The sequence below is a fragment of the Indicator indicator genome, chromosome 1, assembly GCF_027791375.1.
Source record: "Indicator indicator isolate 239-I01 chromosome 1, UM_Iind_1.1, whole genome shotgun sequence".
NCBI classification, from domain to species: Eukaryota; Metazoa; Chordata; class Aves; order Piciformes; family Indicatoridae; genus Indicator; species Indicator indicator.
The window spans coordinates 87,866,832-87,880,520 of record NC_072010.1 but is presented as its reverse complement, the minus strand read 5'-3'; the positions used below and the strand labels follow the sequence as shown (position 1 = coordinate 87,880,520).

At 41.1% G+C, this 13,689-nt stretch overlaps 1 protein-coding gene across 1 annotated transcript; it reads left to right on the top strand.

Moving 5' to 3' along the window:
- The first annotated feature begins 789 nt into the window (after positions 1-789).
- CD200R1 (CD200 receptor 1) lies at positions 790-12,812 on the top strand. Its single transcript, XM_054386556.1, has 6 exons — positions 790-868; positions 8,332-8,640; positions 9,227-9,478; positions 10,253-10,352; positions 11,375-11,426; positions 12,690-12,812. Exons 1-6 carry the CDS (start codon positions 799-801, stop codon positions 12,810-12,812), a joined length of 906 nt encoding a protein of 301 aa, XP_054242531.1. The 5' UTR covers positions 790-798.
- Positions 12,813-13,689: the final 877 nt, after the last annotated feature.

Genomic DNA, 13,689 nt, shown 5'->3' with positions numbered 1-13,689 from the left:
TTTTTAAATCCACAGAACAGTGTTCTGAAAAAACCCTCAGGTTCTTAGTGAAAGATGTGGGCCAGCTTCAATTTCTATATTATTGCTATTGAAAGATATGTAAACCAGAATTTTCTTGTCCATGGAAACTCAGTTCCTCCCCTAGGGCCTAGAAAGCCTTGGTGTTCAAAATGAGAACTATGCTGCCGGTGGCTAAGTAGGTACTGAAGGGGAAAATCATTAAAAATGTCACTTACAGGGAAGACTTGAGACTACTTATTTTTCTGAGGGAGACATGAGGAGGAAATTCCTTGGAGGCAGTGACAAGTGACAGAGAAGTATCATATCATCATCAGTAGTTACAGTAGTAGTGATGAATATGTGATGAATAAGTTTCTTTCTAGATTTCCAAGACTAAGATTTTCTTTTTACTATTAAACTCAACCTTGAATAATCTCTGCTTTTTACCCTGTCTGAGCTCTGCTGCAGGGTTTGTCTTCATTCATCAGGCTGCAGAGAGGAGCCAATGAACAGAAGGCAGGGCTGTTCAGCCTGTTTCCTTAGTGTTTGCCTAGGCTCTCAGCACAGGAAGCCTACTGCTCTGAAAAGTCAGAAGGAGGAACTCCTCCAGCTTTGAGGAGTCAGTCAGTCAAGAGCACGGACAGCTAAAGGAGAGGAGTGGGAAAGGAGGAGAGAAAACACTGGGACTGCTTGAGGATGCACTGGCAGGCAAGAAATACTCCCCATGACCACAGCTAAGGTTAGCACTGGGATGAATGGAGTGAGAGAGCTGCCGGAGCCTAAAGAGCAGGAGCCAACATGAAGATTGATGGGAAGACTGTGTGTGTTTTTGTGCTGCTCACCACCACCAAGGCTGCAAGAACAGCAGGTGAGTCTAAGGGGGCAGCAAAGTTGAACTTAGGGCAACAAAGCTGGTGAAGAATCTAAAGAACAAGTCTTGTGAGGAGCTGCTGAGGGAACTGGGGTTGTTTAATCTGGAAAAGAGGAGGCTGAGGGGAGACCTCATTGCTCTCTACAACTACTGGAAAGGAGGTTGGAATGAGGGGGGTGTTGGTCTCTTCTCCCTAGTATCAGGGTATAGAATCAGAGGAAATGGCCTTAAACTGTACCAGTGGAGGTTTATATTGGATAATGGGGAAATGGTCCTTACTGACAGAGTGTTCAGGCATGAGGACAGGCTGCCCAGGGAGGTGGTGGAGTCACTGCCCCTGGAGATGTGCAAGAAATGTGTGGGCATGGCACTTTGGGACATGGCTTAATGGCCATGGTGGTGTTAGGTTGATGGTTGGACTCAATGATTTCAGAGTTTTTTTCCAACCAAAACAATTCTGTGATTCTATGGGACCAGTCAGTTGATGGGATGGAAGAATGTGAAATATGCACAGACATTTTCTTTCCACAAAAACCATTCATCATGCTGTGATATTCTTTAATTGCTAAAAATCGTGGAGAACAATTAAAACAATGCTTCCCCAATATCCACCCCTGCTCTTTTCTTAGTGGTCACAAGGCTGCCATGCATTATCCCTGTGACTTCCACACACACAATTATTTGGTGAGCTTTAGCTGGGAATGTACCATTTGTCACAGATAACCCTTTTACTCAGACCTCTATATCCACATCATCTGAGAAACCAACCCATTTGACACATAAAAAGCATGCCCAAGAAAGTGTTTGTGAACCTGAGGCCTTTGACTATGCAGTTTCTACTGAGGAGAGGCTGCAGATTTTCTGAAATAATGCTGGGACATCTTATGCCTTTCTAAGGAATGGTGGAAAATCACTGATGTGCTGACAGTAGGGAGCAGTTTCTGGAATTTCTTTCTGGGGCTAATGGGGATGGTCAGTAACAAGAGTGGGAAAGCCTTGTGTGCCAAAACCAGTGGCAGTCCTAAGCTTGCCTCACCCTGTCTTTTAGTGGTTGACTTAGTTTTTCATATACTTAGCTGCAGCAGTTAATGTCTCCCACATACTGTTCCTTTGCATTCCTAGAGCTTGTGCTCTGCCAGACACCATGCAGCACTCCAGGGACCTGGTAATGAAACTAGGATTTGAGTAGCAGTTCCAGAAAACTAAACTCTCTGTGTATAGAGGGAGAAAGCATACAGGTCTGTGAGACCCAAGCTAGGGACCTCTCTGAATCATATGTAATGTGCTTGTGTCCATTCCTAGTATGGACAGGTAGAACTCAACAGCCCAGTGATGAGTTATTCCATTCTACTTGTCCAGAAAATAAAAGTTCCTCCTTGGTGATATTTTAAAGCAAAATGGATGCAGTCAGGGACCACCCATCTATATTGTCTTTGGCTGATGAAGTGAGGGATCCAAAATGGTTACCTCAGTGGAAAAAATTCAAATACTTCCCAAAAACTATAAATACATTGGTAACCTCACAACAGGCACACTGGATATAAAAAACAGGTCCCTGTTGAATATGTAAAGAACTATCTCAGAAGAATACTGAGGAACCTGCATGACCTCAGAGTCATACAGACATGATAGCATCAGAGACAGTCTACATTTTTTAATACAGCTGCTCAAAAAGTAAATGAATATAGACACTCCTCACAAAACACTGAAGAAAATGGGAGACACAAAGGAGGATGCTATTGGCAAAGATTCTTTTTAAAACTGACTTTGCTGGAAATACTGAAAAAACAATCTAATGCCAGAAAGTTATTTTGTCACCCAAAAGGTGATGGGATTTTAACTTCTTAGTGTCTTTCTGAATCAGTAATATTCCCCTTCAAAGAACACACACATCAAAAAAAAAAAAAAAAATAGAGGCTCAGTTAAAATCTAATTCATGCTTGAACCTTCTCTTGCTCCACCTCGGTAAAAAGTAGCCTCCATTTGATGAGAAGTTTTTATCTAACACTGCTTTTGTTCCCTTCAGTATTAGGATGGTTGTTCTAAGCAATGTGTAGTGACAAGGCTTTTTTCTTCAGAGATTACAGGCTAAGTGTGTCAAGCTGATCCAGTGTGTGTATTCTATCCAGAGAATTTTAGTGTTGTATGAAGCTCGGAAGGAGCTATGTCCCCTTGTCTGAAGACTAGAGCAAGCTACTCTGAATGAAATGAGGTCATGCAAAAACTGTCATGGGTAGCCAGGCTTTATCTGCATTAGCATTTTTCTTGACATTTCCTTAGCGTGCTGTTTTGTGTGGTTTGGTTTGTTTTTACAATAGCAGAAGGGGCAGTTCAGAAGCAAGGCTGAAGTCACTTCATGATTGTCATATCTAGATCTGCCCCCAGGAAGTGTTGGATAATATGCTACTGAAGCTGCTAGTGCATGATCTGCACTAACAATCCTTTAATGACATCTCTCACAGTAGCAGCAGTGGAAAAGACTCAAAATTAAAATATTTTCTAATTTAACTAAGCAGATAGGACACCTCAGGTAGTTGCGTACATACCCTAATCCTCACAAGGAAAGAGGAGAAGGAAGGGCAAGATCTTCCACGAGAAGTTCATCCATCAAATCTTTTTTTATCGGATTAAGATTTGCAGTTTGGAGCCGTGTATGTCCTACACCTGCAGTTCTATCCCATGACCACACACATGACGAAGAAATCCATTGTCAGTAATGAGTAGTGAGTCTCTATGATTGCTCAGTTTTATCAATAATAGGCAGTTGAAGTCAGTGGCATTGCATCAGTGCTGGAATTAGTGCATGAGGCAAATAACAGTGAAGTAGATTTACTGGCTAGAGCTCAGTAAAGTGCATACATAACTTTATTGAAAGCTGCTGCTTTCTCTTGGTTTCTTTCCTTAATCCAATTTGTAAATTCACTAGTGTACTAGTGTTTTATTACCTTCTTACTTTCTCTATCCTATTGTATTTTGGTGCTCCTGTCTTTCTTGCCTCCTATTCTAGTTTATCATGGAATCTTGCTCCAGATACATAGATCATAGCAAAAAAACCCCAACCCAACCCAACCCAAACCCAAAACAACAAAAAACAACCAGAAAACTTACATTTGACTCCATTTCATTATGTCTTTCTGAACCATTGGTTCATGAGCTTCCACAGGGCCAAGTACCGGGTCCTGCACTTGGGTCACAATAACCCCAACCAACACTACAGGCTTGGGGAAGTGTGGCTGGAAAGCTGTCTAACAGAAAGGGACCTCAGGGTTCTAATGGACAAGCAGCTGAATATAAGCAAGCAGTGTGCCCAGGTGGCCAAGAAAGCCAATGGCATCCTGGCTTGTGTTAGAAATGCTGTGTCCAGCAGGAGTATGGAGGTGATTTTCCCCTTGTACTCTACTCTGGTGAGGCCATGCCTCCATACAAGAGAGATGTGGAGGTGCTGGAGTGAGTGCAGAGGAGGGCAACAAAGTGGGTGAAGGGCCTGGAGAATAAATTTTATGAAGAGTGACTGAAGGAGCTGGGGCTGTTTAGTTTGAAAAAGAGGAGGCTGAGTGGAGACCTCTTTGCTCTCTACAACTACCTGAAAGGATGTTGTGGAGAGGCTGGTGCTGGTCTCTTCTCACAGGTAATCAGTGATAGAACAAGAGGGACTGGCCTAAAGCTGCAACTGGGTAGGTTTAGACTGGGCATTAGGAAACTTTTTTCATGGAAAGAGTGGTCAGATATTAGAATGAGCTGCTCAGGGATGTGGTTGAGTCACCAACCCTAGTTGTTTGGATGTGGTTCTCGGGGATATGCTTTAGGGAGGAACCTTTTAGAGCTGGGTTATCAGTTGGACTTTATGATCCTGGGGGTCTCTTCCAACTTGAACGTTTCTGTGATTCTGTGAAATTAATCTGACTTCTTTTACCTTCAAAAGACATGAAGCTAAACAGCTTGTTTTTCTTACCTAGAAGCTCAGAATAGATTTCTGTACTATTAAATTAAGGAAAAATGTCTCAGAAGACAGCTGAATTGCCCTTGTACTATATTCAAGGCTTGACATTAAAGTTTTACTGTGTTGTGGTCAAAACTCAATGTCTGAATTTATCTAGTTCCACACCCATGAAAACCAGGAAGTTCAGTCTTGCAAGCTGACCACACCCTCCATCATTACAAACCAGATTTTCTTTAACAACGAATGTACCTGTGCAAGTACAAGTATAGAGTAAGAAAATGCTAGGAAGAAAAGGACTATGGTATGGTAAACAAAGTATGTCTGGGATTTTAACCATATAGAAATGGGGTCCTAAGTGTGTTTTCACAGCATTTCCTTATCTGCTCCCTACAAGATACGAAAAAGAGGGCATATTTCTGTTTAGAGTATAAGGGAAATGCCATTTAAGCATAAACAATGCCACTTATTTTTTTTCTTTTTCTCATAAGGAAGAGAGTAAAATGCCAAGTTCAGTATGCAGAACAGAATATAAACATTCTCTACCTGTTTCTATACTGGGGGGCCTTTGCATGGCATTGCATGTGGTGTCACAGTGCAAATCCCTTTTACCCTCATCCATTCTAGCTCACATGCTCCAAGGACAAAGATCTACTTACTTTGCACAGAGAAGGTGCTACATCACGTTTAAAATTTAAAGCCAAACTGATTTAATATGCAATAGCTTGTTAAGCTCTCCTCAATCCAGTCATGTTCCTCCCCCCCAGCCCCCCACCCCAGCTGTCCCTGTATTCTTCAGCTTAATTCAATGTCTGTAGTATCAAACCACATCTCTACCGAAGTGACCTTTAACATAAAATCATAGAATCATAGAATGTTAGGGGTTGGAAGGGACTTGGAAAGGTCATGTAGTCCAACCCTCCTGCCAAAGCAGGATCACCTAGGGCAGGCTGCACAGGAGCACATCCAGGAGGTTTTTGAAAGTCTGCAGAGAAGGAGAGTCCACAGCCTCTCCAGGCAGCCTGTTCCAGTGCTCCATCACTCTCACATCTTTCGTTTGTATCCAAAACCATCTGTCTTAAATGACTGCTTGAAAGGATACTGGGGAAAGCTAAAGAGAGTGAAAATAGTATTGAATAATTAAACACTAGGAACTGGCAACTGCAAAGGTATATTCCACCTTGAAAGGGAAAGCTGAAACCTTGATGCATCAGTAAGTTCTGTCAGTATGCTCATCTCTCTGCAACATATAAAGTCATATTAGAGCTTACAATGTAAAAAAAATGCATCCATGCTACAAGCACTTCATATGGGAAATTTACAATGACAAAGTGTATTTTTCTGGCTGTGTTTTGAGGTTGCTATTTCCACTTGTATTAGGCAACAGGAAAGAGATTTATACTGCAAGTGACACAGTTATGGTGACAGAAAAAAGATGTGCTAAAGGAAGAACAAAAGAAGAATTTGAGTATGAGGAAGAAAGGAGTTTCTGAAGATAGGAAAAAAAAAGCCTAAATGGAATGGAATGGGAATAGGAGATATTTTCAAGGAATAGTGTCAAGTGTGGGTAGAAGAGTGTGAGTGGGAAACTAATAATAAAGTTTTAAATTTCGTGTTGTGTCCTTTATAAAGATGAGTTCATGCTAATACTGCTCTAGTCAGATTCAAGAAACAGTCATATGATCCCAAGCCAGCCAGTTCATGTATTTCTATCACAAAAATTTGTCTAACTACTCACCTGATGTGCAGAGCTGGTTTTTAGCTGGCCCTCTGTCCTGCACTGTTGTGGCTGCATTTTCAGTTGCAAAGCTATTTTATACAGAACTCTGTCAGTACTTTTCTGCTAGCCTAGTACAAAGCACTGCTACTGACTTATCTTTCACTTCATTCACACTGCCTAAGTGTCACAAGCACTCTGTGGCAGTAGAAAGGGAAAATAGATGCAGGGGAAACTTGATCAACTGACTTTTAGTCACTTTGCAGTATGAAAACCCTATTCCAGAAAACAGTGGTACAGTGACAGGTCTGAATTGAAGCACTTGCAGCGCTGAACCTTTTCTCTTCAATGGAGTGACATATTTTCATGTTTAGTTCTCCTGCAGAGCAGACACAGCCTTTAGGTTTAGTGAAATTCTCTAGGGGAAGTGTAGATTGTGTCTGCCCTCAGAGCAGCTAAGTGAATACTCAAGATGCAAGCTGGAGCAGGCAGCATAAGGAGGGCGAAGCAAGCAGATGGGGAGACCGTAGCAAAGGAGATAGTTGGAGCAGACCCACAAGAAGACGTGGAAGTGATGGAAAATGGAGTTTAGAAGAGAGCACATGGAATCAGTGCAGTCTGACAAAAGTTGATGGAGTAGAAGAGAGGAGTAGGACAAGGAACCTGTTCTGTAGGGTGACAGACAGCAAGGGATATTTATTGCCAGGCCTTTTCTTTTCATGAGTATAGCTAGCAATTCTGTGTTCCCTGAAGAGCTATCACTTCTAGCATATTGGTTTATGTTCTAATAAAACATATTTTAAGAGACTAGATCGCTTTTGGTATGCTCACTAGAAAGAGAAAGCAGGATATGTTTAACTTCAGCCCAACATGAGGTCATAGAATCATAGAATGGTTTGGGTTGGAAGGGACCTTAAAGATCATCTAGTTTCAACACCATTGCCACGGGCGGGAATATCTTCCACTAGACCAGGTTGCTCAAGGTCCTGTCAACATGTCCAAAGTGAATGAAATGCTATGGCTGACCAGGAAGGACAGGATAGGGATATGGATAATTTCTAATTAAAAATTTGCTTTTATGCAGGTGGATTCCATAATTACAGATTAATTTCTGAGAAAATAGATTTTGAACTGCTTTTAAATACAGCCAGCTCTGTGGTAAAATCCAGCAAGTCTTGACATTTTGTTAGACTCTATTTTAGCACAAAGTAGAAAGAAAGGCAAATCCTCTTCTAATTAGAAACTGTTATGAAAATGGCTGACAGTATTCTTTAAGGTTTTGAAATTTTTCATCAAGCGTCACCCTGGCCTAGTGCTATTTTGATAGTGAGTGACAAGATTTTAGCTCAGACGGTTCAAAACCTTAAATTATGTGAACGTGGTACTAATGCTTTGTGGTAAAATGGAGCAGAGCTTTGTTTTTGCATATATTTTCTTGGGAGATTTCTGTACCACATGATAATCACAGAATCATGGACTCATTTTGGTTGGAAAAGATCTCTAAGACCTTTGAGTCTAACCATCAACCTAATACCGCCATGGCCATTAGACTGTGTCCTGAAGTGAAATGATGTGAGTGAGCATCTGTAGAAAGGGAAGCACTAACACCATTTCCATGGCCAACAAGCAGGGCTAATGTGCAAATGCCCAGCACAACTATCAGCCCACCACTGCTGCTAAGGCATTACCACTAAACTACATCCCTAAGCACCACATCCATATGTCTTTTTAATATGTCCAGGGATGGTGACTCTACCACTTTCTTGGGCACCTTTTCCCACATCCTTCTCGTGTTTTTTCCTCCAGGGATCAAAACAGTGTCAGTGACAATAGGTAACAACTCTGTGCTTACCTGTCCTCCTAATTCAAATGTAATTATGGTAACATGGAAAATAATCCCCAAGGTTGGAGGCGCCTGTGCCTTGGGATACAGGGCTGATCAGAACAGGACAGGCAGAACAAGCTGCAGTGACAGCATGAACTGGAAATTCAGACCAGATTACAATCCTGCCCTCGAGATACAGCAAGTGGACATAACCCATGAGGGAAAATACATCTGTGAAGTTGTAACAACAGATGGGAATTTTGACAAGAAGTACCACCTGACCGTGCTGGGTAAGAGACTTCTTCCTTATTTTACAGTTCTCCAAAGGGCTGACTCTGGGCCTGGACAGACGAAGCTCCTCACTCCGTGCATTGGGGATATATTTATCCAATATACTAACAGAGGATTGTGCATGTGCTTCCAGTTATCCTGTAGAATCAATCATTAATACACTAATTTAAGGAACTAAAGCTTGTGAAAGTAGCAGTTCCAAGTACTGAGATATTTTATCAAACATGGGATGTTCTTATCCATACAGAAAGAACAGAACCTCTTAGGCTGGTATTCAAATATGTTTTAAACCACATGTACAATGGGTGCCTAGGAAAAAATCTAATTCAACCCTGTATTTGGAATAATTCCCTACTACAATGTCCAGGGACACCTCCTCTACTGGTACATGTCTGTGGTAAGTCACTTGAAGGAAGAAAAGAGCCATGACTTCATCTCTTGTGACTCTGGTCCCCATCACTGTAATGGGATGGCACATCCAACTTTATTCTTTTTCCACCATGTTCATTTTGGGTAGGGAACAAAGCCATCCTATCTCCACTGTCAAACTGACTCCATGCTTCTCCCCTTCATGATGCTTTGCAGTCCCCCCGAGGCTGACCCTGTCCTGTGATGTTGAAGGGAACTCAGTGTGTGAGGCAGCGGCAGGGAAGCCGGCTGCTCAGATCTCCTGGGTCCCGGAGAGCAACTCCTGCCCTGAGAGAAAAAACCATGACAATGGGACAGTGACTGTTCTCAGCAGGTTCACAGCAGAGAGCACCAACTTGACTAATACAACCTGCATTATGTCCCACCTAGCTGGGAACCAGAGCAAGTCCATAACCTGTCATCCCTCAGGTAAGCTTCCCTTTGTGTGTTTGGCACTCAAAATCCTGGTTAGCCTCCTGACCACACTCTTGTTCCATTGAGGAAGGAAAATCTACAAACACTACAGAAACTCCTATACAGACAACAGTACCATCCCCAATTACCTTTGCCCAGAAACAGCTTGTGTTCTAGACATGATTTTCCAATTATTTCTTTTCCTAAGAGGAATATGCATAACTGTGGTAGTATTCTTTCAGTAGCGAAAATGTTGTTGAAAACAGGGACAAAGCAGTCATGATCTTAATGTTAAATATTACTTGGAAGCAAAACATAAGAAAAAGTTTTAAATGCAAATAAAAAGTGTCTTGTTCAGATCATGGCAAGAGAGAGAAAGATAATCTGCCAGCAGAGACAAATAAATCAACTTATTAGAAGTTGTGAATGTCTGATGCTGTATGATATTTGGTTTCTGGATTTTGCTTTTTTTGCTGCTTTTGGGAACTATGCATGAGTCGAGGTACTGAGATATGCTGAGTCCTTGAGAGGATTTCAGGTATGGGTCAGTGAAAAAATCATGAGTGTCCGCTATGGGATTTGTGAGATCTGCTTTTGTCTCTGACACAGACTCTGTGTTTCTCAGACAAGTTTCATTACTGGCTTTCCTGTCTGCTGAAGGGGATTGTACTTATTTTATGAGCATGTTGAAAATGTAGGCGTGTGCTACAGCAGCTTTAATCTTATACTGAAATAATAAAGAAACTGATCATTAAGAAGGTATAACTAAGACTAACTCTTTTTGTTTAGACAAGAACAGCAATAACCTGCACATCTACATCCCTCTCATTTTCCTGAGCATTATCACCCTCCTGGCTGTTGTTTACTATTTTAAGCTCCACAGAGATAGGTATGTATGATAGGGTGCTAAACCAGGATTGTCTAATGCTGGAATACATCTTTAAGTACTGTTTGTGTCTTGAAATCATATGATTCTGTCAGTCTGTGCTGGTATGAAAACCTGAATTAACTACATCAAATATTTCTGTACTTCACACACCGTGCATTGCACCAAATAATCATAGAATCGTAGAATGGTGGGGGTTGAAAGGGAGATCACTGAGTCCAACTCCCTTACCAAAGCAGGATCACTAGGGCAGGCCACACAGGAACACTTCCAGATGGGTCTTGATAACCTCTAGAGAAGGAGACTCTACAGACTCTCTGGGCAGCCCGTCCCAGAGCTGTGCTAAAGGGGAGCTCTTCATTCTAGTAGGACACTGGGAGAATAAAGCTGTTTTTCAGAATGTATAACGGTCTATGAGCATCTGTCTTGTTTAGATCAGGAGGTTGGTTCTGCTGCCTTAGAAATTCTTTATATTAAGTGCCAGAAAACTGATCAGTGCTACCCTGCCATATCAATCAAAGGGACAACAGATTGTATCTGTGTTTATGAAAAAGTTCCCTGGGTGAAGCTGGACTCTGTCCACTTTAGAATTAGATGTGTAGAAAAAAAGCAGTTTCAAGAAAAAAAAAAAAAAAAAAGCAGAAAAAGGCTGAGTTAATACCTGTAGTGAAAACCCCAGCTATGTTCCCACCTTTCTCTATTCCAAAATTAGGTTTCTCCCAGACCTTCTCCCTCAGAGCTAAAGAATTGTTCAATAGAATTTCACTAATGGCAAATTCCACATCCTTCCAGAGGAGTTTGATTTTTATCTTTTGCTTCCACTTTGTGCTTAGGCTCCCACAAACATGAGAAAATATCTCTAAAGAAATTCAGGGTTCAAGATCAAAAGTCAAGGAGAGAAAGACATGAGAAGGCTGGGTTTTGGCTTTACTCTCGAGTTTCATAAGCTTGTGAATGAAGAAATCAGGCTGTGATTCTAGGACTGAGGAAATAATTTGCTTTAATTCTTGTTTTCTTTTTCACAGATTGTGCCACAAAACTAAACCTCCTGAAACAGACCCTGTTCATTTCCCAGAGGTAAGGAGAATTACACAGATTAGACCACCACCAAATAAGGGAACTTCTAGTAGCTCTGAACACACAGTCAGTAAAGAGAAACCATTAGACTTTCTGCTTTCAGGAGGTGCTACTGCATCTTATGTGTCTGTTGTGTTTCAGGACAAAACAAAGCCTATCATCACCGTAATTTTGACTTGGAGCAAACATTAGAGGCTTATTCCAACAGCAAAGGCTCAGCAACTGCCATCGTTTTTCTTAGCAAGGAGTGAGTCCCACCATGTCTCCCTGGTCATGTTAGAAACACTGACCACAACTGTCGTACAAACAGTGTTCAGGAAGGGAGGCAATATCATGGGTTGGGGAATATTAAGGCAGCTTAGCAAACAAGAGGATTAAACAATGAAATTAACAGACACACAGAGAAAAATAATGTCTCTCCTGATGTCTAGAATGACAATGTGCAAGTTTAGAAGGCTTGTCTTTATATTGTGTTGTCAATCCACAATCAAGGAACCAGCGGCATTCAAGATAAAACGTTTTATAAAACAATGAAAGGGATGCTAAGCTGCAAGCTGGGAAGTGTTGTTGAATTCCCTATGCTGTCACAAGCTTCCTCTGTAGTTGAGCAATTTACTCATCAGTTCTGTGTCTCTTTCAATATTTCACTGTGTCACTACAAATAACAGCATTTCTATGCAAGATATGCTACTTCTATAGTGTGAATATCTGTGCACCTACAGCAGGCACTAACTCCAAATTCTGTCACTAATTTTAAAAGGTGCTTCACTTGCAGTTATACTTCCACTTCTGTTGCCCTGCCTCCCAGCTGCTGCTGACAGATGCAGGTGCATTAATGTACAATGATGGGTTACTGGCAGTGTTCTTGCTATCACATCACACAACTTCCATTATTGGGTCTGTACACTGAAACTGTAGACTCACAGGGAAACCAATCATGGTCAAGACTCCAGCATGTTATTTGCTCTTTCTAAAGAATTAGATCCTAATACAATTTGGGGGTGGGGTGGACAAAATAAGTCTGGTAGAAGGGGATGAAAAGGAGGCAGGTGAGCCGAGATCTCAGCTTTACACTCCAGACAGAAACAGCAATACGCATTCTTTGGTAGGAAAAGCAATAGGGGCTTTTTTATTGAGTCCAAGAGGTGTAAATATGGGAACACTATCTCCTAGTTATATTCTTCTCTCCAGATGAAAGGCTTGCAGAGTCTTGCCAAACAAAACTGCTCCATGTATTTACAGTTTTTGGTTTTGTTTTGCTAGGATGACGCAATGGAAGTGGAACCTTATACTACGTATGTGCAGAAGGAAAACACGATTTACTGCTCAGTGTCTGATCTGACATTGGGGCAGAATATTCCACATGGACTGTCACCAGCAAGGTGAAGGATTTGAAAATACTGGAAAGGGAGAGAGACACTTTTTATAAAATACTGATTATAGAAAGAGACTTCTCAGAGGATTTCTTCAGATTCTGGGACAACATAGCTTACTAGGTCTGTTCGAAAACTGCTTGCTAATGAGTCTGTACAGTTCCTTTTTTCCCCCTGTTTTGCCTTCTTCCTTGGGAAAGGAAACACATTTTCTGTTAATCCTTGGGGAAATGTGTCTGATCCAATGCCATAATTTTTCCTGGAAAAGCTGTTGTGATCAGTCTTCTATTTGTTGCTCTTGCCTCAGAGATCCTAGTTTAGTCAGTCACTTCCAGGCATGGCTTTGATGCACTTGACACTACGTTGCACAAATTTGGGAGATGAGAGGAGTGTTAGGTCTCAACTACAATGAAACTCTCTTCAATCAGCAGCCACTTTTGTCTAATTCACAAACTGCTAACATAATGGCCAGAGTACTGATCATCACAAAGTAGCTCAAATGGCAGAAGATACTGGAAGGGAAGACCTTTAATGACCTGGTTCTGAAAATGGAAAGGAGTGATGAATTTAGGTCATCCACTAAGAAAGAGACTTCACTAGCATGATTAATTTATGTGTTAGATTCATATTCAGAATTTCCACTAAATGTGTTCATTCTGTACTTCATATTACTGTTATGATTGCATTTCCGTAAGACTCACAGAGATATGGTATTCCTATTAAAAGTACTGTCATTAAGATATTGTGAAAGAATTATGTTACTTAAGTCTGGTAAACTACTTTTAACAGAAACAAATATAAAAATATTTCACAAAATGAAAGAAATTAAAATATATCTTCCATAATTGTGCAATATACAAAAGGGATAAAATGCTTGCTGATTCTAGTCA